The sequence below is a fragment of the Gopherus flavomarginatus genome, chromosome 8, assembly GCF_025201925.1.
Source record: "Gopherus flavomarginatus isolate rGopFla2 chromosome 8, rGopFla2.mat.asm, whole genome shotgun sequence".
NCBI lineage: Eukaryota > Metazoa > Chordata > Testudines > Testudinidae > Gopherus > Gopherus flavomarginatus.
This window is the reverse complement of record NC_066624.1, coordinates 11,224,884-11,252,216: the sequence shown is the minus strand read 5'-3', so window position 1 is coordinate 11,252,216 and position 27,333 is coordinate 11,224,884. Positions and strand designations below refer to the sequence as shown.

Here is a 27,333-nt window from a genome sequence, read left to right as displayed (position 1 = left end):
CAGCCTGGTTTAGCCATTTTTAGTAACTGTTTTACTGGTCTTTTTACAGTGAATGTAGGATAACAGCTACTATGGAAAACAAAAAGAGGAGCATTGAAAAAAACACCACTTGCAAACAATGCCAATCCTGGCACACAGGTTTTTCTGTTTTTAACTCATTGGATTCACCCCTTCTATATACTATAACTCACTACTGTACTCTGTTATTCAATGAAAAGCTGCTACCTTCACAGCAAAAACATTTAAAACAAAGTTGTCATTACCCTTAGCTTTAGGATGCTATTACTACAATTCAGCTAATCATGCAACCCTTACTTGATTTTGCCTACAAATGAAAATCAAACATCTTGTATTTGCATAGTAATTAAAACCTGATTATTTCTGAAATGTAATAACCTCACACTGTCGTACTTAAATTGCTGAGAAGTATTTCAGGGTGAAGCTTCAAGTCAAAATGTTTTGCAAAACCATGTCATGAAGACCCATTGCCACTCCTATCAATCTTATATAAACTAATTTTTAAAATTATCTTCCTTTACACCAATGTTAACTAACAATTTTTACTCTAGACCACTGACATGCTAAGAATAGAAGTGCTTTAGCTATAGACTTTTCAGTTCCACCAAAAGTGCAGCCCTACTGTAATGTTCTAAAAGCGTAACTGATTTTTTTATTGCTAGAGATGCAAAGTGGCAGGGAAATTCTTCATTCTTAGCTCTCAACGTCAGAAATATAATAGTCCCTCATCCCCCAGCTGATGTTTCTCAACAATTAAAGGTTTGTAGTTTATATAAGAATTGACAACTGAGGGTGAAAATGAGGTGGACTGAAAACAAAAGTGTTCTCCATGAGGTACAGAACTCTTGACAGGTATTATTAGAAAGAAATATCCACCTGTTACTGTTTTGGAGCACACTGAATGGTTAAAAATATTACTGAACTCAAGTAACTTGACACCTTTATATATCAGATGAATTCTAACCACTGTCAAGTGCTCAGAGTATTAGCTGGGCTGTGGGAGCCTAACACTTACAATGTGAAGTTAAGAAACACATACTGCAGCAGGCTGTACTCTATATCAAAAAGCAGAATTTGTAGTTTACTTCATTAAGTGTATATGCAAAATAACAGTAACTCAATATTCAATAATGGCAACAATAAAATATTATTCCAGGGACTACTGATTATATTGTGCATTACCTTTCATTGTTACTTTGTGAGTTTACCTACCAAGAGGCATACGTGCCAAAAAAACAAAAAATGTTGCTGTACATATAGCAATGTCTGCTAATGTGAGTTTCCCCCATCAGCTTTTTTCACTGCAGATGTATGGCCAGCTGCCCACAGCAGCAGTAACTGAGAAATCTAAGCATTTATGCCACTCTTATTTGGTTCTTAAAACAATTGACCTCAGTACTTTGAGTATTTTTTTAAATCTAAATAAAATTACTTAAGTTGTCCCTCCTTACTGAACAGCACAAAGTCAACATGTGAACCAGCCCCGCTAACTTGTACAGCCTCAAATATCACCCACAATTCAAGACTACTTACTATTCTATACAGAAGTCTCCAGCTTTTAAAATATTGACATATACTAACCATTTTTTTCATTGCTACAATTCAACAACCTTCTGAGCATTAGAGTGCACTACTTGACAGAGGATGTATTAATATCCGTGACAATTTTGTTACTTTAGCAGGTACGCATAGGACAATGTATTTTTGTGCTTTACAGCATGACAGGGTGAATTAAGGACATAATACCCTAAGCTCCATATCTTATTTTTGGATTTTCTAGTTTAAATCAGGTTTGTTCAAACAATATATATGCCTTTATATAACAGGAATTAGCTTTTCCATGCACTGATTCATAAAAGACAACGTCACAAGGGAAATTTTGGAACAATTTTTTTGACAAGTGACATTACAGTTCACATCTATACGTGCATATACACATGTGCAAATAAAAATAATACGGTCATAGAATGTTTCCCTAACAATCTGTTTTTTAAAAAATTCCCTGGAAATTTTTTTTAAAAATAAGCATTTCTGTGCCAAGATCCTAACAGTGAAACTAACTTAATTGATTTTCAGTGTCTCAGCACACAGGGAAATGGAGAAAAAAAATAACCCAAACACATGAATTGGATATTAGAATCTGGGATGAATAAACTAAACTAATGTGTTGCTCTTATACATAAAGACACATTTTAACACATTAGTTTTAGGTCAGTGTGCTTTCCACTACAGGAGACAGGGTTCTAGGAGTTTGGTATTGTGTCAATTTAGGATTTTAAAATTACGTAAATTTTGTATGCATGCCAAGAGTACCTAATAGATACATTTTATAAACTGAAAAGTAAATGAAATTCTCTAGCATGCAGTGTATTTTCCCAATAGAAATTCCCCCAGATTCCTGGAGGTTCTAAGGTTTAGAAAGACTTGTGTTAGTTGGCCATATGGATACCACTTAGCATAAGACAGATATTTAATGTTAATCTTTATATTTCACTTGACTGATCAAGCTGGTATTTTTCACCCATCATTCAATTTAAAAAAAAAGAAGAAAAGAAAAAAAGAGCCACTGCATCTAAATGTCACCAGACAAAACTTACGTGATTACGGCGTTAAAATGCAGCTCCTCTAAATCCAAAAAGTGTACTGTAAATGCTGCTTTTAATTACTCGGTTTACAGTTTAGCTCACTCTCCTACTCTCAAAAAGGAAAAAGTGATATTAGCTGCAAAACGCAGCTTTAATACAAGTTATAAAAAATAGTAAGCCTACAAAGCCACCTAAAAAGACAATTTATACCTAATTTAAGGTGTCATGAATTTCATATACAATTTTAAAAAATAATTCCATAAGTACAACTAAAATTGACAACACTAGGGCATGGAGTGGCTTATATTATGGTAACTCCTTTAAAGTTTACTTTCAAAGTTACTGCTCTACTTTAAAAAAAAAAAAAAAGCAAAGTAGCTTAGTAGTTTTGAATCCTGTTCAGTTGATAGCTTGTCCATCATGCATACAGATTTAACTGTTGCAGTATTAACAGTAGGGCCCCAGGCTTGCAAAGTCCTGTGCATGACTTTACTCACATAAATAGTTGCACTGAGGTCAAAATGAGTGCTCACACATATAAAAGTTACGCAAGTGTTTTGCTGGATTGAAACCTAAATCTGCTTCCATATGTTGAAAATATGGTAACCTTAGGAGTGTTTCGCCAGCCTGATCTCACCCTTATATTTAAGGAGTACAAAAATATCCTCAGAGTGCGGTAATCTGGAGTGTTTTCTGAAACCTGATCATGCAGCCTTACTGCACAATAGTCAGGACCCAAGCTGACTAAATGCTCTGGAACCTCTTAAAAACCTTGCCTTTGGGCTTTTTGGTACTGACAAGGCTTAATGCACCATGCAAGGGAATATGCCACTTCCTTGAAGTCAGTCATCCACACGAAAGCTGGCTTGCAAAGCACAGCCCTTCCTTTCTTTACTTTAAAAGAGCGACCCAAGATGCTTAACATAGGGATTGTAGGCACAGGAGACTGCAATATGACTTTTTGTCTCCTTCACCCTCTGTAAAATTATCTTTACCAGCTCTTCAGATAAGTTATTTTCTGTGCAAGGCAGCTACTTGGAGTTTCCTTTTTAGGTCTCTTCACCAAATCGGACACCTAATGCTAAGCAGACTTAGGTCCTGAAGGAAAACATTGAGAGCATATGGAGCAGCATTTATACTCAGCATAAAGCGGTGCCTGATGGTCAGGATCAACTTTTACTCTGCTTCTGTAACAGTCAAAAATCAAAACACCCTGAGGCATAGAGAAATTTCAACAGCCTCACGTTGAGGACCTAAGACCCAAAGGTGTCAATGATAAACAAATAGTAACTTTATATAATCACAAATTTAAGATAATTTTACTATTTATAGTAAATACATAAAAAGCCACAGACACAAATAGACTTGTAACTGTTAAATTATTAGAATAAAAATGTGTTCACAACATAATGCAGGGAGCTAGTAGATGGGCGGTGCCTTTAACAAGCAGAGCTCAGCATCAGGGATGGATCTGTTAACCTAGCCTTTTTCTTCATCAGACTTTCTGCCTCACTGCTGTTTCCTTTTTGGCTTGATGAGTGCTGAGGTCAGTACTACCCACTGGTTGGTACAGGAGTCGGTAGGCCTCCCTATACGAAGTAAATTTGCTTTCTTCAAACCCCTTGCTCCAGCAGAAAACAGTGGTTAAATGAATATCGTCAGCCCACAGTGCATACAGTGAGCTCTAATACCACGGTGATGGACAACCATATAAGAATCTAAATATATAGTTCCAAGAACAGGAAATGAAGCAGCTGCTAGGCAGAAATTAAACATCTGAAACACACAGATTATTTCAGATTTAAAAAATATGATCTGAGTATATAACACTGTTCAGATGATGGGCAATTTAAGTTTGTTCTTTAGAAGCTGCATTCATTTAAGGATTTCTCTCAGGCAAATTAGTTCTATATAGCCTAGCAAGGAAGCATTTTGTTAAGAAGCACGGCAAACAATTTAAGAGAAACACCAGAGCAAGAAAATCATGCTTTCACATGGGGAGATACCAAGTGAGGTTGGAAGGTAGGTGACAACCTTAGATGCACCACAGTGCATCCACTTACTGATCACCCATCACACCTAACTTCATAGCTCTCAGGGTCCCATAGGAGAGCTCAAAATTTAGTTAGAGTCACGGGTCAGAGTCATGTTTTGAGCTTTTTAAAAAACAAAACAAAACAAAAAGACCTGAAGCCCTCTCCGTACCTCCCTAGATAATGATTTTTTTTTTTAATTGCAAAGCCATGTTCAGTCTGTCATAAATCTGTTCATGTGAGAGCCTAAAGAGGTCCAAAACATGAGACAGGGCAGAAGGCACAGTGTCCCCACTCATCACTCTCTGTGATCACTGGGCTGAAACTCCCTAAAATCAGTTCCCTAAGGAAGAAATCTAGCCTCCACATCAGAGTATCTCAACTATGATTCTGATCATAAGGCCTGTCTACACGCCAGCTCTCAACCCATCCCTTAGTCACCTTACTCCCACCCTGTGCTTGGACTAGACGTGGTACCAACCAAAAACCATAAGGGACTCTTCCATATGCATCACAATGTAATAGGTCTTAAATGAATAGCTTCGTTTCACATGGGCCTACTCACTCTTCCTCTGCCAGGAACCTCCCTGGCTCAGTAATGAAGTCTATATTAAGTGATCTCTGACAGACACTTTAGACAAGATAATAAAATATTTAAGGAACAGCCAATTTGCCATGGGAGAAAACTCCTTGCAGACCCAAAAGCCGATAGTCAACAAAACGCTGATCTTGTCAGCAAAGACCATCGAAACATGGCACTAATTACTTATTCAGCCAGAAGAAACAGGCCATTTGCCCATAATTTAAGTCTATTCTGACTATTAATGTACCACGAGACTGCCATGGAGTAGGGTAGGAGTTATCACAAGAGAAAGTCTTCCCCGCTACCACAGTGCAGGCTGGAAGTGATACAGTTTTCCACTTAACAGTCTTTTATCCCAAGGGAAGCATACAAGCCCGGTGGGCAGACTGAGGAGGAGCTAGGATCATAAAAATCACACATCTCCTCCTGGTGCACTCTACCTAGGCAATGGCTGGCCCAAACAGGCAATTTGAAACCCACACCAATCATGTCAGGACCTGACAAAGCAGGAAAGTAGAATCTTCTCCAAGGAAGGCATCCTCTGATTTTTTTTTTAAAGATATGCAGAAGAGCATTTAGAAGTTATGAAACTTAAGCAATACATTTTAAAATTTTTCTTAAAAACAAAGTTTTTTCTGATAAGTTGGCTATAAAAGCTATTTAGCAATAGCTCTTAAAGTACATCTATGAAGAGATTATGCTTAGTGGAGTTTAACCAAACATACTCTTTATTATTCAGGTTCAACAGCTTGCTTTAACTGCCACCTATAAAACTGTATCGCATGACAAATAAAAGTGAAAACAGCTAGTTTGCTAACATTATTACAGTACTTCAAAAATATCCATGGCAACAGACTGATGACAAATGTAAGGCACTTGCTTAAAGAACAGCAGCTCAAAAACATCTGCAATGGATGGCTATGCCTATGGCTAACCTTGGAGCATTAAACTAAAACTGAGCTGCAAAACACAACTATGTACACAACAAACCCCCTAAAAGTTCCAAATGACCAAAATAGTAATAAGCGAAATATTTAGTTCTAAAAGTTGCTAATACATTTAATGATAATTTTCATTTTTATTTTCAAAGTAAAAATTGAGTCACTTGCTATAGTTGAGCACATTATTTAAACCAAAGAAACAAAGGGATGCATTTCCTGCTCTGTTTTGCAAGTTATTGAAGTCGACAACCACAACTGTGGAAGCACAGAATCCATGGTATAAAACTTTTCACTTTTAAAAAAATGTATCACATTTTAAAACTCTTTAAATACAGTATTCCAAGAAAACAAGTAGTAAACAATTACTGATCACATTCCGATTCATATTTGATTCAGTGACTTTTCCATATAATTCTCTTAAATTTGTTTTTGTTTTTTTTCCTAAGAGAATTAAAGCAGATGATATTTATTTGGATTTGATAGCTAAAAGGGTGATTTTCTAGTTAACCATCTCAGAAGACAGACATGTTGGGAAACAAGTGGTTCAGAAGGCTGAAATAGTTTCAATAACCCCATGCACGCTGACTTTTACAAAGCACCATACCAGGAAGCAGTGCACAAGGTCCTAAATTAGCTAATGATGATTCTTTTCTGAACACTGTGTGCAAAAAAAAGCACACAGATAGAGGGCAAGGGGTTCTTTAAAGACTGGTCACTACCGTGAGATTGGACTGTAGACGCCCTGGATTCAGTAGGAAAGACTTTTAATGTCTTATCAGTCACATGAAGAGGGGTTCTTTAAATTATGGGCTTGTGTATGTGTGGTGAATTTTTACTACACTCATCAAACAGGCTAGTCAGGAGTGTATAGAGTGGACGAGACTTTGGAGACTACGGAGGACTGAACCTGAACTTAGAAGATAACAAATGGGCACAGGATGCAGCAATTCATTCTACATCATTCACTTGTAGTCACTCTCACAATCCAGCCTACCTTGAGAGCCAATGTTAGGCTCTGACCACAAATATGTATTAAATGTAATCCTTTATCATTCTTTGCAACAAGGTTTATTAAGGGCATTAACAATATTGTTTGTACTATTATATTTCCTTTTTAGTTTGTGTTTATGCTGCATGTTTTATTCCTTGCAAATAAGCAGTGCTAATGTTTGCTATAGTTACTGTGATCACATTGTATTTGAAGGTTGCCTGGATACACTAATAAAAATGAATCCATGCTACTCTGACCCAATTATGGGACCTGCATGAAAGGGGTCCTTAGAATCTCTTAAAATATCAAGCTGTGTCACCAGGGACAGCATCAAGCATACATAGTACCAAGGCACCCTAGAAGGAACATAAGTAAAATATTTGAAAGTTGGAAATATTTTTACAAGGAGATTAGATGTAAGTATATGACAGACTGGTGTGCCACTTCTAAACAGCAACTAGCAGCTGCAAATATTCTGAACATTTGTTTTTGAAACTGGAAAATTCTCTCTAACTATAGCATAATTTACATCATTAAATTCCTACTTCTTACCAACTGAGTAATTAAGCACTGTGGAGAAAGTCTCTGGGGCAGAATTAATCACACAACACTGAGTGTCAACTCTGATTTATGGCCCCGTGTACAATATAAAAATAACCAGGTTTAAAGATGCTTGTGGACAAACCATGTTGTATGTTTAACCATGGTTATTTTTGAAGTTTAGACATGGCCTAAGTAGGATGGTAACTAAGCAACTGATTCAGAATACAGGCCAGGGCAATAAGGCTTTACATGTAAAGCACTTAGAATTATCATTTGTCTCAGAAATTTTATTTTCTTGCAAAAATGTGCAATCATTTACCTGTAACTTGTAAGTTTCAAAGGCTGGTTGTGCTTTACATTTTATTAGAGCACTAAAGATTGTTAACCAGGGAGGAAACAGAGCAGGGGAGCTGAATTTTAAGCAAAAAGTTGGTATAATTATACCAATTGATGCAACATACATATTTTTTATATATATATATATATATATATTCACTTATGAAATATGAAAGCAATTTTTCTAAGCTTAAACCTGCAATGGCATTTATTTTATTTCCCAAGCAGAAGTTATATATTTCTTGTCCCTCATAGGGTTTGTTTCTGTTTTTTGCACAATACAAAATTTCATTCACTCAAATATTTTATTCCAAAATGCCTAAGAGGAGTCTACATTATGGAGTACTTGCCCATAAATGTCAGTTTTATTCTATGAAATCATATTTTCAGCAACACCAAGGAACTCTGATTGCTTTGGAGACTGCCAAACAATTCAGTGTTTGGGGGGAGGAGGGGAGAAATCAAACAGCTTAAATAGTATTTTATTAACATGACCAAGAAAGATGTAACTTCTCATGTTTTCTGACCGGCAATGACGATAACTGTATGGGTCACAGGGGACTGGAAAGATACAAGTCTATGTATTTAATAATAGTAGAGATACTTGGATGTTTTTAAATGGCAAAGATCTTAATATAAACGAATTTCAAGAAATACAGCTCTTCTGTATAGATTAGGCATGGGATAGTGACTCTTTTTTTAAGTAGTCATGCAGGGGACTGGACTAGACCACCTCTCGAGGTCCCTTCCAGTCCTATAATTCTATGCATCTACAGTGCTTGTCACCAGATACAGAGATTAATTGAGAATGGTGAGGAAATAATTCTGCATTTAAAAAAGGGATTAAACGGTACAATAGTGCTAACTTACCAAATTATGTGACTGGGGAAAAGCATATTTTGTAAGGATTTCAAATATATCTCTTCTGCTGTGACCTTCTTGTTTCAGTGCAAACCGTAGATTTCTCATATCCTAAAATGAGGACAATTACCTTTTTAAAAAAGAAGCAAAGTAATACAGTATCTTTACTTTGTTTATAAATACTGTATTATATGATTAACATGATTTAGAATGTACTCAATGTATCAAAAACAAATATGAATGTTCATTTTAAAGACATCTCCTACTTTTTGGCGTTAAAAAAAAAGGTACTTTATTTTAGGGCATAAAGAATTTTATAACTTCACATGCAACATATGATTGGAATAGAGAGTTTTACCTTACCGTGCAATACTGGTGCTCCTCCCCTTTGGCTTAAAACTGTCAGAAGCAATATTATTTGATTCTCTAGCAAGTCTCATGGGCTATTGAATGTTTGAGGATTATGAGTTATTCTATGTTTACAACGTTAGTACTTTGCCAACAAGCAGTCTAGACTACACTGTCCTCAGACGTTTCCTCTTGATTAACTTTAAAATTAAGAAATTTGCATGTTACTGTGGAGAACAGACTCTGTGGCTTACATATTCTATTCAAGAGTTATATAAAGGACTCCTGGATTATCAAAAAGGAACTCCACTCATGACCATATTTTCTGTGGCAATATACATAGCCACAAATCTTGTGACACTTAAGAAAATGGATGTATTGTTTTACAAGTATGCCTGCACCTTTGGGTTAAGATCCTTTTTCTGGCAATGAAACCCAGTACAACTATTTGACCCTTCCTATAAGACAATGGGTGGGTCTTTTAAGAAATACATAAAATAATATATTAATGACCTTTAGGGTCCATAAAATAAGGAACTATAGGTGCATGAATTATGGCCTTCTTTTATGAAAGTGATTAAAATCCCATTGATTGTTGGATGAACAAAATGCTTTGTTTTCTAATTTCTGCAAAAGACATCCATGAATTCTCTCTTTTTAATGAATTGTTGCAAATCTTACTTTACAAGTAATATCTAGTCCATAGGAATTTTCTCCTCTACTTGAAGCTCCACCCATTTTCTCAATCCTTGCAATTACACCCAGAGGAACATCTAATATCACAACTGGATCCTGGAAGGAAAAGATAAAATATAAAAGTAAATACAGTATTACTGCCATTAAGCTTCAGACAAAACTTCTTTAAAATCACAAGATATGTAGTCTATTATAGTCATAAAATATAGATAGCAGGTGTCATGTATTCTGTAAATGAGTTTGTTTCTTGCTTTAACTTTACAATGCAGACCCAAAACCGACTTGGTGATAAGTCCTCCTCCCTAATGTATGCTGAAAAATTGTGAAGTCACTATATCCCTGCCTATCTGATTTTTTCAGGAATTGCCAATTTGTGTCTCGTTTCACTCAAGATACTGATGAAGCAGGAAAAGAGGGAAAAGCACAGAAGACACCTTGTAGTGACATTACATTAGCTCTGACTGTCTAATTGCAGATAGAATAGAAATCAGTGAACTGAGAAGAATATAGCTAGTTATCCAGAGGTGCTAAAGTTCTAGTAAGACTATTGGCTTGGATCTGTCTGACAAATAGATTCATTCTCAAAAGTGTTAACAATATTCATATAATTAAGAAAAATATAGCTTTAAAATAAGTTGAGCTAGTTCGTAATTTTCTGTTAATGTTTGAAATTATAAATGACTGCATAGATATCTGAGAAAATTGTTTTCATCTTTCGAAGGCAACACCACAATCTTGCCTGCATTCATTTGTAAGAGTACAAACTAAGCTAAGACAACGAAACCTGAAAAATGATATACTAACTTTTTTAAAATAAAGATTTCTGCAGTAAAATTAATACCATATTGATTATTACAAGTTAATATTTCTGCTACTATCTTAACTGAATATCAGCTTCCTTTTGCTAACAACACAAATCTTTTTTGTGACAGCTCTATTTTTCTTCACATGAACTCTGCTGCAGGAATAAATAACTCTTGTATTGGCAATGTAAAACTATTGTCACAGCAATGAACTTTAGCACTGAAGAGGAAAATTGCCCACTTTTTTTGCATCTAAATATTGCCAACTTTTTGCATCCAAGTAATAAAAGCTGTCTGAGATCGCAATGATCTCAGTTCAAGGGTTCTAAGACCTTGAGTCTGATTACAACAGAGCAGCCCGTGATTTAGTTTTATTCTGTTTTGAACTCATAATTTCTTGAACAGCCATTGCTATTCCCCCACCAGTGCAGTTCCACGGGCAGAAATTCATAGATTTCAAGGCCAGAAGGGACCAAAACAACAACAAACTACTGCATCTTATTACTGGTCTTCAGTTATGCAGATTTGCATTGTGAAAATGTTTACAAGCACTACTCACTAGTTCCACACTTCTTAAGTATAGTCTGTAGTTTGTAACATACAGTCTTCCTTTAACAGCACCATTAAATGGACATACGTAGATAACTTCCTTGTCTGTAAATGAGAAACAGCATTTACCTTTAAAAAATTATGAAAAAAGCATAATTTAGGAGTTAAGGACAACACTAATAAGAAGCAGTAAAAAGGATCAAAGAGTCCTGTGGCACCTTATAGACTAACAGACGTATTGGAGCACGAGCTTTCGTGGGTGAATACCCACTTCGTCGGATGACTGTACTTATAATACATACTTAAAAAGGATGACTGTACTCATAATACAAATTTTATTAAGAGAAGGATCTGCATGAGGGGAAAACTTTTACATGTGAATTAATAGACCTTTAGAAAAAAAGCTGAATGTTTCAGATTCTACACACGCCCCGAGTCTGTTGATTTCTAACTACATTGGTATTTTCCTCTTCCTCACTCCCGTGTGAAAGAACTACACAAACATGAGGAAGTGAGTGAGATTTAAAATCTCTCTCTTTTATAGCTGTTGGACTGTACCTTTAAGATTCCAAAGTGAACATATTCTTAATGTTGATATTGTTTCATCTTTTGATGCTCTGCAACAAGTTCTCGTGTCAAGGTACACAGTTCTATTTGTAGAGGTGTGATGGGGCTCATCATTAACAGTTCATCCTGGAGAGAACTACTCAATTTCACTTTGACCAGAGCCAAAGAACAGTTCACAGGGTAGCCTATACTGCAAATACTGGAGCCCTGGAGGCATTCTAAATACATCAGTACCGCTACTACCAATTAGTGAGGGCATCTGCAATGCAGCAAATACTACTACATATACAAATAACTGCTCTTAAAATCTATCATAAGCTTTGTGAAGAAATCTTATAGTAGTTATTACTGCTCTCATTAAAAACAGAGATATCATTGTGCAGTACATCCATTTTTCTCCCCACTTATTCCCCTGGCCCATTCTCCCCACCCACCCCCCACATCAAGAATTCCCACTCATTCTGTTGTACACTAACAATATAGGGAAAATCCAGGAAGCCACTCCTCCTCCCCCAATCTACTCTGCCCCAATTCCCTCCTTCACTTGCTCTATTAAAAATCTAGAAAATTCACATTAAAAAAATATTTAAAACCAGTTAAGGTTTTCATCAGTGTGATATCTTTCCAAAACAAACCATTAGACCAGGGTATGTCTACACAGCAACTAGACACCCACGGCTGGCCCATGCTAGCCAACTCGGGCTTGCGGGACTCTGGCTATGGGCCTGTTTAATTGCTACGTAGACTTCCAGGCTCAGGCTCCAGCACAAGCTCAGGGACCCGGAGAAGTGGAAGGGTCCCAGAGCCTGGGCTCCAGCCTGAGCCCAGAAGTCTACATGGCAATTATACAGCCCCACAGCCCGAGTCCCACAAGCCCAAGTCGGCTAGCATGGGCCAGCCATGGGTGTCTAGTTGCTGTGCAGACATACCCAAAGAAATGTCAAGCTAAAGGACTCCTTTTAATGGGACCCGAACACCCACACAGCACTTTTCCACTGAGGGGGATACACTACACACCTTCACAAGGACCAGCCTTCGGTCTCCAACACATAAGGAAACACTACATACAGTCTTCCTTATGCTGTAATGCAAAAACCTTCACTACAATATCATACTTCCCTAACACAACAGGGCAACACCTGGCAGGTGGGCACAAGTCAACCCTGACACATGCTAATGTTGCTGAAGTTGTAGTTAAAGTTGCACATTATTGTGTGAGGGAGACTGATGTGTTATGCGCAGCATATAAAAAGGGAGTGTGGGAGTCCTGTCATTGCAAACATGCTGTATGGGCAGTAAGTTACAACTAAGAGGTTACCCTTATCCTGGCATTTCCTTGCATTTAAGGGTTTGCACTCCGTGGACGTCAGACTTCAACAATGTTCTTTAAAATAAAATGTTTGTTTACGGGAGTTCACTAAAAGTTACTCCACTACAAATTCACAACAGTGCAGAGATGAAACTACATATATATGGCCTACTAATCCTTCAATATGCACTAGGTTAGATTGTTCAATGATAATTTTTTACCTGTGATGCTAGTTTCTCCTGGTAGACGAGGTATTTCCTCATTTTGCTCCCATTTAGTTCCATCTTTTGGGATCTAAAGAGAAAGGTTGGTATAAAAACAAATTCATACTTAGTGCAACTCTTTCAAATCTTATAGCTATAAATTGTTTTAAAACACGAAATATCTAGTACATAAAGGAATAGGAACTTCAGTACAGGAACTGACATAGCAAAGCAAAATAATAAGGAACCCCTAAAATAATAATTCAGCTCTGTGCTTAATGTTATTTGCTAAAGAAATATTCAAAAATAATTTTTGCATTTAACTGGAATAAAATGTCTACATCTCAATGTCTCGAAAGGTTTTGTAGCTTCCAATTGTCTAGAATAAGAGTTATTCATCAGAGTTGCTTAGTTCAAGAGTTTAAAAATCTGTCCCACTTTTCAAATAGTTATATAAGCAAAATGTTCATCTCACTATTAGATACACTTTGCACATTTGGCACTTATATTTTTTAATAAAGATTTTAAGAGAAAGAACAGTGACAAGGCTGTAGTTCAACAAAAGTATTTCTGTAGAAGGTAGTGAGAAATACTTTTAAATAGCAAGTAAACCAACTTCCGTTATGCTACTTAAGTGCAAGGATACACAGTCCACCAAGTAATGAAGAAGCAGCATCTATTTGCCTCAGAATAAATCAAGCTAAAATAAATAAAATAAAAATACTTCCTCTCCCAATACTTGTGATGAAAGAGTGCAGTTTAGTAGAGAGTACTTATCTTTAGGTAACTATGTTTAATCTCAAAGTGGGCCAGCTACTACATGTAGTAAGATACAACTTGTTTATTAATTGTGTTACGGAATTTTTCTAAAGACAAAAAGAGCTGAATAGTAACAAAATTACAACATTCAACAATACTAGAAAAAGTGCAAAGCAATGTGCAAATTGAAACAGGATTGACTTTCGGGGGCTACAGAAACCTGGGATAAGAAATTTCTTTGTTTTCACAGGTTGATGCTTCAATCTTACAGTTTATTGTTGTTTCAAGTTGCATTTCAATTTTGGAAATAGAAATAATTTATACAGTTAAGAATAATAAAAGTTACTCAATAAATATTCATTTTGTGCTCAAGAACCTGAAAGCTAATGACCCCTGGGATACCTGAGTTAAAAAGTGGGAAAAAAAATACATAGCCACAATAATAGAGAAGAAGTTACACTCACCCTTTTAATTGACGAGCTCTCCAAGGAGTTTGAATTATATTTAGGTGATGAGGAGGCCATATTGGGGATCTGACGAGAAAGCAGATATTGGAAGACTTCAGCTAGACTGCATATATTATACAGAAGTTAGATGTAAGAACAGGAGAGAACAGGCTTTGAACGTTTGCAAAAAGAAGTTATTAAAATTTCAGATATATAGATTTATTGTAAAATGCTTTGCAATCTAATGTTTTACTCATTTAATTAATCACAATATTTTAAAGCCTCCAAAAATAATAAAAATAATAATATACTAGTTTTTTTTTAATTCCTTCCCACAGCCCCAAACAAAAGTCCCTGGAGTCCATATTATATATTTTGGGTATTTTTAAAATGTGATTAATGGAGTAAATTACTCTGCATACTTAGCTATTGTGTTCTGCTACACAACAGAAACATATACCCTTGTAATCTGTCACCTGAAGGTTTATATTAAACTTTCATTTAGGAATACAGGGAACAAAATTAAATTAACTGGCATTTTATCGCACAGACCTTAAAATTTAAGCTTATAAGTTTACTCAGAAGTGTTTCAGAAAGATTGAGAGACCAGAATGGGAAAAACAGAAGGAATTCCCCAGTATTTTTATAGTCAGAAAACACAATCCCAACTTCCTCAAATTGAAGCGTCCATGAAGCCACCAGCAGGGGGAGTTTGCTGTATTTTTCTTGATCAGAGTAGCCTTGATATATTTAAATGAAGAGGCTGCCTTTTTCTTTTCTTTTTTTTCCCTTTTAATTCAAGTTTAAAAAGCTGGTTTTGATTAAAGACAAAAGTGCGCCATTTCAGGATTTACTGTATAAAGCAAGCTTCAGTTTATTTTTTCTGATTTTTGCAGAAGGGGAACCTGTCTGCTTTAATCTCAGATGGGCAGAGGTGCAAGACTATTTTCCAGGAACGTATTTTTCTTCTACCAGTGACACTTTTCCTTAAGATTAACTATTAACTGAAAGCAGTCTTTTGAAAGGTTGTGGCTTTTAGATAATAAAACCAAAAGATTGCTCTTATTACAGCCTTAATCAACAATGTTGTGTCCAGGAATACACACACCAGGGCTTTTTTCCTGCAGACTTTTGAAAAGATCCTTTTTGTCACTTGGTTTAATCTACCACTGCTTCTGCACAATAGCATGATACCAATGATGCTGCAGCAGTGTGAAACAGGCAGAAGCGATACCAGCAGTTTAAAATTGTAACCCTACTTGTTTTGAAATTGCTGTGACTGTACAGGAAAAATACTCTGGGCAGGAGGAGCACAAGGGTAAAATAGAACTTCACTGGCTTGTCTTTTGAATAAGAGCAGGTAAATATAGGAATCCTAATATTCAATTTATTTACAAGTCTGTTTAAATTATTTCATGCTGCCATGATTTATGGCTTAGCAAAAAAATAGGGGAAAGTATAAAAACACACCTTCAGAAAACAAATAGAAACCCATTAATATTCCAAATGAAAACATGAGGAAAAAAGAATCTTTTGATTCAGCTTGTTTAACACTGTCATATCAAAGCATCACTTCCTTCCTAGATCTCCGTTTCAACTTTCTCCAAAACTTGTTTTGGTTGTGACCCAGAAGTGATTTTGGATTTTTATTCAATTTAAACATTTAGCCAGTTGAGCTCAAGAACAACCTTATCTTTGAATTCATGAAACTGAGAAATTGTTTTGTTTTAAAACTTACAGTTTGGAACATACCAAGTGCTGAGGCAATTCTAATGCCTTTGCCATGTTTCATAGGAAGATAAATTGAGTGTGCTGTTCTAACACTAAGTGTGGTGTATCTATTTGTGCCACCTTCAGGACGAACTGTTCCTAGTATTCAGCAGACAATGCCTCAGAAACCACAGTTGTATTGATTTAATAATAGAAAAGGCAACTAGGTGTGAGAGAAGGTGGTTTGGAACTAGCAAATTTTCAGACAAATTTTCATAGTATAAAAAATATTGAACACAAGTTTGCAACCTTTTCTAAATCATAATGCTGTCATTTGTGTATATTTCAATACTCAACCGTCAAATGGCTGAAACTATTTTCTTTAAACTAAAACTGGCTTTTAACTGATATTTTTTGTACTTATTCTTGGTTCAAATTTATTTTTATTAAAAGAAGAAGAAAGACTGTCCATTAAGCCATTTCACATACAGATGTTCACAAAGATACCTGAGCATTTACTGAAATCCCCCTTAAAGATATTCAGTTACAAGTTTAAAAATAAACGGTGAGGGAAGATAAATACAACATTAAGACTGAGAATTTAGTTACAAAAATCATGTAATTCAGAGCTCAGAGTCCTTATTTCTTCTCGAACAACAATAAGATGTATTTATCTTTCATCTTATATTAGAAACTATACAAATGTAAGTTAAGTCTTATACCACCCATATGAGTGAGGTAGGTAGGCAGGCAGGCATCTAGCATAGAAAATGAGCGCACGAAGGCACAGAAAGGGCAAGTGACTCGTTCAAGATCACAGCAAATTAGTAGTGGAACTGCAACAGACTGAAGGAATCCTAAACCCCTCAATTCCCTTGCCTGGCCACTGGACAACATTTCCTCCTATATTACAGGCACACAGAGTTGATTGGGGCTGTATGTAGCTGTACAAGTTGAATTGCATAGCTAAAACCCAGTCATCAAATTCACAGGACAGGCCTTATAATTTTAGTCCCATTACTTTCTTTGTATTTATGCAGAGTTTCACTGAATGGAGAAAAAAGTCTACTAGATACTTGCTAATTTATGGTTATAAAACCTTGATACACAGCAGTACAAAAACCCCCAAATTGCTTTCATCCCATCAGCCCACTGAAAAACTCAAGTTTTCTAGTACACGTTGCAATGGAGCAAAAAAGTATGTTTGCTACACAAAGTAGAACATACGGCATAAATACTTTTAGGAAATCTATTTGTCAATACTTCATAAGCCTTGTTTTTCTAGATATTTCAGTGATGATCTCAGTAATGATAGGAACAAAATCATTTGCTGACATCTATCTATTTCAAAAGATACAAAGAAGTGAAACATGTTCATATATAGTCACAGAACAATAGTCAAATAATTTAGTTTTCATTTCCAATCGCCAGAAATGGCAAAAACTGAATTTCTTCAAAGCTATTAATATCAGATAAGATCTTACCACCAAACTAAAGAGTTCTTCATTACCCTTACTTTGTATGCAAACTATAGCCAAGTAAATTAAACTTTGCGTAAGACTTTATGAAGAAATAAGATAATGAACAAAATTCTAAATGAAGATCTACTTGAACAGATCAAGTTCTCATTGACAGTACCTGCCAATTCAAGAAGTACCCGATATTGTTTTTTTTCCTTCAGACTAGAATAACTAATTGATTTTCAGAAAAGGTTTTTAAATCTCACATTAAACATTTCCCTTTAAAACACTGATTTCGTTTCTTCTGTGGAACAGATTAGAAGAGTTGTTTCTGGCAAACTGCCAAAGTGATATCGCTGCAGAGTCCAAAGGCATACTCCATCATAGTTCTAAAATAGTTTCAACTTTCTAATTATTATGCAGCAACAGCACTAGCTCCATAGTAAGAAATTTTCAAGTGAATCAGTTCTGATCGTCCCCCTTGTCCTCACAAATCCCTCACAAATACACTGCACAACACAAACCCATGTAAAAATACAAGCCTCAAAGCTGGTAGGTTAGCTCCTGGACAGACACACAACTTTTCTGCGAAAAATTTTAAATGAATCATACGAAGACCTGCTGTATTAGGACATCCTAAATACATACTGTGTTAAATAGTTGGTACAGTCTCCCCTCAGCCACTGTGCAGGAGAGAAAAAAGAAGATACAAAGTGTTCTTTTACTTAATGTACTTGAGTTCTAGCAACCAGATTTAAAATATAGTTGTTCAAAGTCTTATTACAAGTTTATTAAAACATGATATAGTAACATTGAGAGAGAATGATGGTTCATATGACCTAAAAAATAATTTGGACCTAAGTTTTCATTAAAAAACAAAAAACTATACCTACAATAGCTCTGCCTAAGGTTCATAAGGTTGGGGCCTCACCAAGCTTCCTCAGAGCTTGAAAGAGCAGGCACCAAAGGCCCGATTTTTACAAGATATTCAGGCACCTAAAGATGCAGGCTAGGCACCCAGTGGAATTTTCAAAAGCACGGAGGCACCGAACCCCTGGTGATTTCAATAGGAGTTTGGTGGTATGGGATTTTCAAAAGTGGCTACAGGTACCTAACTGCATCTTTAGGACTTAAATACTTCTAAAAATCTGGTCCTAAGCCTTGAGAGTAGCTTGTCAAACCCACTCAAAGATCATGGTTTGGGAGTGACTACTGAGGTTCCTTGTGGGGTTTCTTTCCTCCCGCAAATTGCAGGAGGTCCAGAAGAGGGTAAAACCTCAACTTCCCTTCAATCCTCTCGTTTTGTCACCCTTCCTAAAGAACTTGGGAGATCTGCAGGAGTGAAGAAGAGAGCAAGAGGCATTCACTCTTTTCTTGAACATCTCATAACCCCCTTATAAAGTCTGGCAGCTCCCCTCAAGAATTTGCAAAGTTCACTAGGACAGTGGTTCTCAAACTTTTGCACTGGTGACCCCTTTCACATAGCAAGCCATTGAGTACAACCCTCCCACTTATAAAATATATAAGGAAGTGTTTTTAATTAAAACTATAATAAACCTACTGGTGGAGGTGAAGCAGGGTTTGGGGTGGAGGCTGACCCCCCATGTGATAACCTCGTGACCCCCTCAGAGGTCCCAACCCCCAGTTTGAAAACCGCTGCACTAGGACTCTTAAAAGGTTTGGAAACCACCACCAACTCCGTTATTAGGATCTAATGTCCAGTGAGCCAAATTTGGATCACTGGAGTCCTAACAAGAGTGATTTGGCTCATTTGGGGTCCAGGATCCAATTAAGGATCCTTTGACATTGATGAGTCTTCTAAAGCCTTATCTATATACGAGAATTACTGTTTAACTAAAATCAGTATTTAAATCGATATTATTATAGTTGTGCAAACCCTTATGTGGACACATTTAAAGTCACTTTGTACCCAACATATCAATTTAACTTTATTCAAATTACATTTGAGTATTACATTGAGGCATGCATACTTACAACTAATGTTGTGTAATTAGTGTAAGTTATTGATAACATAGCATTTGCTTCTTTACAGATACTTATTCTTAAGCCACTATCATTGATTAGAACAGAAAAACAATGGCTTTTAAAAAGTCACAGCACCTTAATGGCAGTTATATTACCATGAAGCACTTCATATAAGATGTTTCTTTGCTATTAATTGCTACTGATTCCTCATTCATTTATAGTAATTCCTTACTACATTTAGTTTCAGAATATGCAAATAGGATAAATGAATGAAATCTTATTCAGTAAAATATATACTTAATACATCTCTATAGTCTTTGGGATGAAGAAAAAGTAGGAATACACCAATATGACAGTTAGAAGATGAAACAATAATTTGGTGTGGAGAGAGACATTTTCTTTTTGAATACTAAAAGGAAAAGTATTGGATTTTTGAAGATTTTTTTCAGCAGTGATTACGTTCACTGCCGACAAATAGCGTCATCCAAAGAGGCGGCCCTTGCCAAATTTCGGCGGCATTTCCGCTGATGCTCATCTGCCGTCATGGTCCTCCGTGGCTTGTCGTCTGGCACTTGCCAGACAAAAAAGGTTGGGGACCACTGGCTTAGAGAAACAAGTTTATTTATGGGAGCTAATGCTGCCCGCTTCTTAATTACAATGTCACCTGAAAGTGAGAATAGGCATTCACATGGCACTTTTGTAGCCGGCATTACAAGGTATTTACGTGTCAGATAGGCTAAACATTCATATGCCCCTTCATGCTTTGGCCACCATTCCAGAGGACATATTTTAATGCTAAAGATGCTCATTAAAAAAATAATGTGTTAATTAAATTTGTGACTGAACTCCTTGGGGGAGAATTGTATGTGCCCTGCTCTGTTTTACCCGTTTTCTGCCATATATTTTATGTTATAGCAGTCTCGGCTGATGACCCACTTTCACTGCAGATTTGACAAAGCACAAAGAAGGTACCAATGTTAGATTTCTGGTAGAGTGGTAACATGAGGAAAGGATGACATTATGGCTCATCACAAGTGACATAGGCAACTATAGTGAAGTTAATTATATGCACAAATACTAGAAGTGACTAAACAGGATGGGGGACATTTACTTAAACCAGGATCACCTTTAGTAATTATAAGGTGAAAAAAGAGAGAAAGTCTGATAGTTTATCTTATCACAATGTCTACAATATGAATCCATCAGTGACAATACATGATGATACCAAATATTTGCACTCTGTGCTGCCCAAAATCATGCTTTGTGTAAAAAAAAAAAGTTAATATCTGAAGACCTGTCAAATTTCTGGTATGAAAAACATATGAATTGTCTGCTTATATTTTCAGACAACAACTGAAAGTGTTGCATCAGAGATGAAGGCAAGTAACATCAGACTCACACAATACTCAAAAAAGAGATCTTTCCCATGTTATTAAGTTACTTATTTAAGATTTGCAATGGATCTGCAGTTTTGTCATATAAATAAAGATGATGGTACCGAAATCAATATTTGCATGTTTGAACATGATTTTAAATGAAAAAGTATAGCAAGCAATGAGGAACAATGAAGCCAGATAGATTAAAATAATTTGTTACCTTAAATATAAGTGGCAAATACAGAGCAGTGCAGATATATATAAGTATGGAAACAAAGAATATAAAAAGAAAAATATAAGTGGAAAAACAATTGCACGTAAGAAGATTTTAGAGTTACTATAACACATAAAAGTCTGTACAACCTATATAACAACTTGCAGATGCAATGAGAAAAAGATGCTGTCCTGTCTCCAATAATAAAATATAAAGGACAAAAAACAAAGTCAGTGTCATTTGGCAGAGTTGGATTTTTTGTATACAATACTAGCCTCCACAACTGTGCAAAAGACATACACACATATAAACATGTAGGGAAGAGCAGAAATCTAGGGAGATCGCTCTCACATGGAAGAATTCCGTTAAAATTAAGCTAAGAGAGTGAGTGCTTATTAACAAAAGATAAAAGCAAAAAATCTGAAGTCAGGACTAGAAAGCAGAATACAAAACTGAATAAATAAATCAGGACAAGCAGAAACAATTTTATCCATGATCTTAAAATGATCAATGAAATCCACAACTTTCCCTTAACACAGAGGGGATATGGTCAACCATACCAGACGAAGACAGCAATAAGGTAGATGAATTTCAAATGTCACAAAAAGTTTAAAGGAAGCTGCAGAAAAATAAGCAGAGTATGAAAACATGTAGAAGAGTTCCAACATCCTTGTAATATAATATAGGATGAAGTATCAAAATATTTTAAAAGTGCCAATAGAAGGTTTAAGTCATTCTGTTTATGCATATTTAAAAAGAAAATAATGATTCTCATATAAAAGGTTGAACTGTCAAGGCAGATTGTACCTGCAAATTAAACACTGAAAGAATTAAAGAATGATGTTAAAACGATACACTCGAAGTTGTGATATTCAGCTTCAAGAAATTTCAAGATTTTCAAATTTAAATGCCAATGATACAACTAATACACACCAAGAATTATAGAAAAAATGAAGGCAATTTAAGTATCACTGGTATACACACTCACTGCTGCAGGCGACCAGCCCTTACTTGTTAGTTAGCAAGAAAATGCCAGATGAAAAAGAAAAATTCCTAAAATCATAAGCAGAATGAGCAAACCTGAAAGCACAGTGCTTCAACAATAGGTTTTATACAGGAGAGGAAATATTAAGACAATTTCCAAAAGTGCACAATAAATCTAAGATTCCCTTCTGTCACAATTCAGTGGGAAGTTAGAACTGTGACCTCTACCCAGTCTCTCTGTGGGCACCCTTTCTAAGGCCTTGTCTACACTACAGGGAAAAGTTGGTCTAAGCTACACAATTTGAGTTATGTGAACAGTGTAACTCAAGTCAATGTAGCTTAGATCTACTTACCACAGGGTCCACACTACACAATGTTGATGGGAGATGCTCTCCCGTCAACTTCCCCGACTCTTCTCGACCCAGTGAAGTACAGAAGTCGATGGGAGAGCAATCCGCAGTCGATTTACTAGGTCTTTACTAGACCCGCTAAATCGACCACCGATGCATCGATCGCTGCATGTGGATCCTCCAGTGAATGTACACAAGCCCTAAGTGTCAGACCTCTGCCCACACTTTAGACTGGATCACCAGGTTAGCCCACCCCCATTCCAACGGTACTGCCACTGTTAGGAGTGCCTTAGACTCACATTACAGCCCCTCTCTAGTGCACTCAAGTGACAAATTTTGTTACCTTCACCTCTCTCCATGTGGAGGCCCTCAGTTCTACCACTCAGACTAGCTCGTGCAGTGGCAGCTCCCCCCATTTCCAATTGTGTTAACACAACAGACCCAATTGTATTTGGCATCTGTAAGAAATGAGTCTCTGGAAGCCTGAGACCAGTGATTGAGTAAAGTGACTATAAAACAACTTATTCAAAACAAACGTATCATCTATTTATGCAAAGGTACATACCAAGCCGGGAGAAAGATTAAAACAACAGTCTATACACATCTGGTCCCAACTAATCTCGATCCTTTCCTTGCAAGTTTTGCACTTTCTTGCACTTAGCCAAGATACCACCATTTCTGTGCTTCTCCCTCTTACGTCTAGGATTGCCAACCCTAACGGATTGGCTGGGAGTATACCGAAATTGGCTTCAATCTCCCGGTGACCTTTCAAAGCAATCCGGGACATTTTAATATGACAAAAGTCCAGTCAGCGGCGCAAAGGCAGGCTCCCTACCTGTCCTGGCTCCATGTGGCTCCCAGAATGGGATGGCCTGTTTGGCTCCTAGATGCAGGGGTGGCCAGGTCTCCACGCGCTGTCCCTGCACCCTGCCCTGAGCACCAACTCCACAACTCTTATTGGCCAGGAACTGTGGCCAACGGGTGCTGTGGGGGTGGTGCCAGCAGGCAGGGGCGGTGCACAGAGCCACCTGGCCACGCCTCCACCTAGGAACTGGACATGCCAGTCGCTTCCAGGAACTGCCCAAGGTAAGCGTTGTCCAGAGCTTGCACTCCTGCCTCACTCCCTCCTACATCCCAACCTCCTGCCCCAGCTCTAAGCCCCTTCCTGAACCCAAACTCCCACCTAGAGCCAGCACCATACATATCCTCTGCACCAACTCCCTGCCCCAGGCTCAGTCTGGAGCCCCCTCCCACACTCTGAACTCCTCAGCCCCACCCCCTAGCCTGCATCCCCTCCCACACCCCAACACTCTGCTCCAGCCCGGTGAAAGTGAGTGTGGGTGAGGGAGAGCAAGTGACAGCGGGAGGGAGGATGGGGGGGGCACCTCGGGGCAGGGGTGGGAAAATGGTGTTTGCATTTGTACAATTAGACAGTTGGCAACCCTACATTATGTTCCTAGCTATGGCTCCCGGTCACACCAGTTCCTCTCCAGGCCAGGATCTAACAGTTTAGTGCCCTTTTGACCCCAGGCACAGGCCTGAGAAAATTAATCTGCTAGCCTGATTGTAGCCAGGCATTTCCCTATTAGTAGCTCCCCCATTGTTTCCTTGAGGATACTAGGTATTCTCTCTGGCAGTACCTTATCTTTGTCATTATTTCCTGTTTGTTTCCCCCAACAGCCTCCTTTGACTCAAATTCCATTAAATCAGACAAGATATCAAACAACTAAACTGAAGTGAAGATTATATTCATAAAAGAAATACGGATAAATCCCCCTTTCTCCACATCTTCAGATCCAAAATCAATAGCATCCAAATGTTTTCAGCCTAAGAGTCATATGTCCTATTTCAAAATGTGAAGGAGACAATCAGGTGAGATAGCACAGTTTAAACCTACAATATTTTTCCCCTCTCTAACCCCTTCCTGTCTTCTCTCAAGAAACTGCACTGAAAGCAAAAAGCAGCTCCCGATTTGGGTGCCTACAACTAAATTTTACTTTCTAAGTTACTCAGATGCTTCTTCAGCTTCCCAGCTGGGCTTAGAGAGGAAACTGATGGCTTCCCTTTTTTCCCTTTTTCTTTTTTTAACAGTCCTTTTCACAGTACATCTGCTGCTCCTCTTGCTAGTTCTCTCTCCTATGGGCCCCATCCCTGCACCAACTGCTATGCAACTTGCTTGCTTCCCTGCTCTTTCCACTCCTGTAAAGACAACATGGCTCCAACCTTCTGCCCTCTCTTCCCCCATCCCTCCCCTCAAAGGAGCCCCTCCTCAGATGCTTACTCTTTACTCCCCGCCTGAAAAAAAAAAAAGCTGTCAGAGAGCACATTATAAGTTTGTAATTAAATACAAACATTTTCTTCATAACAAAGTCACTCTCAAGATATACAGTTAAGAACCTTAAGACAACAGGCTAGAAATCAGTTCCTTAAAATCCAGCAACTCCACTAAGCTTTCATTTTCTTTGCTTGCACATTCAGATATATCTATCTCACTCATCAAATTTATTTCAGTTGCTACGTCACGTTTAAAGTTTCTGGCTTTGGATGCCAAATAGGACCTGAAAATAATAGTCTATATAGTAGGATAAGCTGCATAACAACAATTCCATTAGGTCAGAAGACCATAGCATTCTAAGCTCATCTTGGTTTACATATGTCATTGATGGTGTCTCTACCCTTACTGTCTGAATGGTCCTGCTGACTGTGGTCTGAATAAAATCATGACAGCATGCCTAACCAATATGGGAATAGAGTAGCCATTGCCATTGCCAGACTGGACATTCCATTTGCACCAAGAGCAATTCACAAATTCAGTCAAGTGCATCTACCTGTGGAGCTCCAAGTCTCTTGGAGTTTTGAAGGCAGACAAAAATCCATGCAGCAATCAGTATGCGTAAATTGCCTGATAAGTCAAACCACCTTCATGTGGAAAGCTCTTTATATACGTGGCTTGACTGAATAGTATATGCTCTATCTGCAGAATTTCCTAATATTATTTAGACCTTCCTGTAGGTTTACACAAGTGAAGTCAGTCAATTTCATCGCTAATGTACGCAGATTCTTGAGCGTGACTCATAAGGAGGACTGTCATCAGTGGTATCACTTCTAGCTCCAGAAGACTTTTCTATCTGCTCTGTGCTGATACTGAGCTCTTTTCCAGGCTGGCCTGTCCTTTTAGGACTATGCAGTAATGCCTCTGACATAACCAGTTCTCTGTGAGACTACGAATGAGAAGTTGGATCATGAGAGGTACACTATTAAGGAGTTGGAACCACTCCCAACAGTTTCCTCATATGCACCAAACATATACATAACAAGACAATGACCCCTGCCACAAAGAGCTTACAACAGAATTGTATGAAATGAGAACAGGGAGGATACAATACAGTGCACAAGATAACAGTGAGATAATAATGATTAATATAATAAGCAGCATCCATAGTACTCCAGCTGCCTAAGGAATGTCAAGCATATTATAGACATCATGGCACTGTTAGGTTTTAAAGAGATTTAAAGGAAGAGAATGTGGTGGCCTTGTAGATTTTTTACAAGGAGTCTCCCCATGCTGCCTCTTACGCAAACGAGAAGTGTGAAAATACTCAACGGAAAATTTGACAAGATACTCTTCCAATGCCTCCCAGAACCAGGAGACAAGTTGTTATTGTACCAATGGCTTTAAATAAATAAAAATTAACATTACATTAAAAACACCCTGCTGTTCTAGAGCAGGTATTGAATGAAAAAATTTTCTAGGAAATCCAACTCTTATTTGGAGAGGATTTTTACCCGCTCCTAGGCTTTCCTCCTCAAATTCTGTTTCAGCATTTTCCTTTGTAGTCTGAACTCTAACTTCTACCCAAATTTCAAAAAGACTGCATTTGAAGAGTTAATTAGACCTCCTGTAAGGTCACTTAAGGTGCAGACTACATATTCCTGTCATTGGCCTCAACAACAGTACTTTCTCTAACTGTTCTCCTCCTTTAAATTATGTTGAAAAAATTGCTTGGAGAGGTTGCCATGGAGGAGCCAACAATGTCTTTTAGCAATAGCATTAGAAGCCATATCTCACAAGACAGATTCAATAGAAGTGTGTACCAATAGATGTAGCTGAAGTAAGCTTTTTGCAGATTGACTTGTATTTACTGTCTTGCTATATCCTCTGTCTTCATATCACCAAGAAAGAGCAGCATGCACTTCAGTGGTTCCCAATATTTTTTTTTTGTTAGTGCCTGACCCCAGTGCCACATCGTGAAAGTGCCATCTCTTTTTTTCTCTCTCTCCCTTCCCTCCCCACCCCTTGTCATCCTCATGTTCTTCCTTTGCCACTCTTGCATTTTCCTGACTTGTCCCTTACTTACCTCCTACTTTAATTTACTCTCTGGTAGCTCCGATTCCCCTACTCATTATCCCACTCAATTCAAAGCCATACACTGCCAGAGTGGGGGAACATCCACTGTTGCCCTCCAAAGCTGATGTGAGTGCCACGCGAGCACAGCAAACAAGGTTCAGGTGTGGCAGGTTGCTCAGTCTGAAGTCCTGTACAGTGAGCTTCTGCTGCAGCAAGCTACAGAAAGACGCACAACAGGAGCAAAGGAAAAAAGAGAAACAGACTGAGCAGCACATTTGCAGTATGTGCACATATAGTTAGGAATGATCTGCAGCTTTCCAAGCCAGACAGACCC

The 27,333-nt window shown here is 37.5% G+C and overlaps 1 protein-coding gene across 3 annotated transcripts in view; it reads right to left on the bottom strand.

The window, feature by feature from the left end:
• MTM1 (myotubularin 1) overlaps positions 1-27,333 on the bottom strand; it is a 55,770-nt gene that overhangs the window by 24,753 nt on the left and 3,684 nt on the right. For all 3 annotated transcript variants that reach the window (XM_050964747.1, XM_050964749.1, XM_050964748.1), the window contains exons 2-6: positions 14,590-14,658; positions 13,385-13,457; positions 11,298-11,392; positions 9,921-10,031; positions 8,901-9,002 (exon numbers count right to left, since the gene is read on the bottom strand). In XM_050964747.1, coding sequence (XP_050820704.1) covers positions 8,901-9,002; positions 9,921-10,031; positions 11,298-11,392; positions 13,385-13,457; positions 14,590-14,649 — 441 coding nt within the window. In that variant the 5' untranslated portion in view covers positions 14,650-14,658. The remainder of the gene's footprint in view (positions 1-8,900; positions 9,003-9,920; positions 10,032-11,297; positions 11,393-13,384; positions 13,458-14,589; positions 14,659-27,333) is intronic.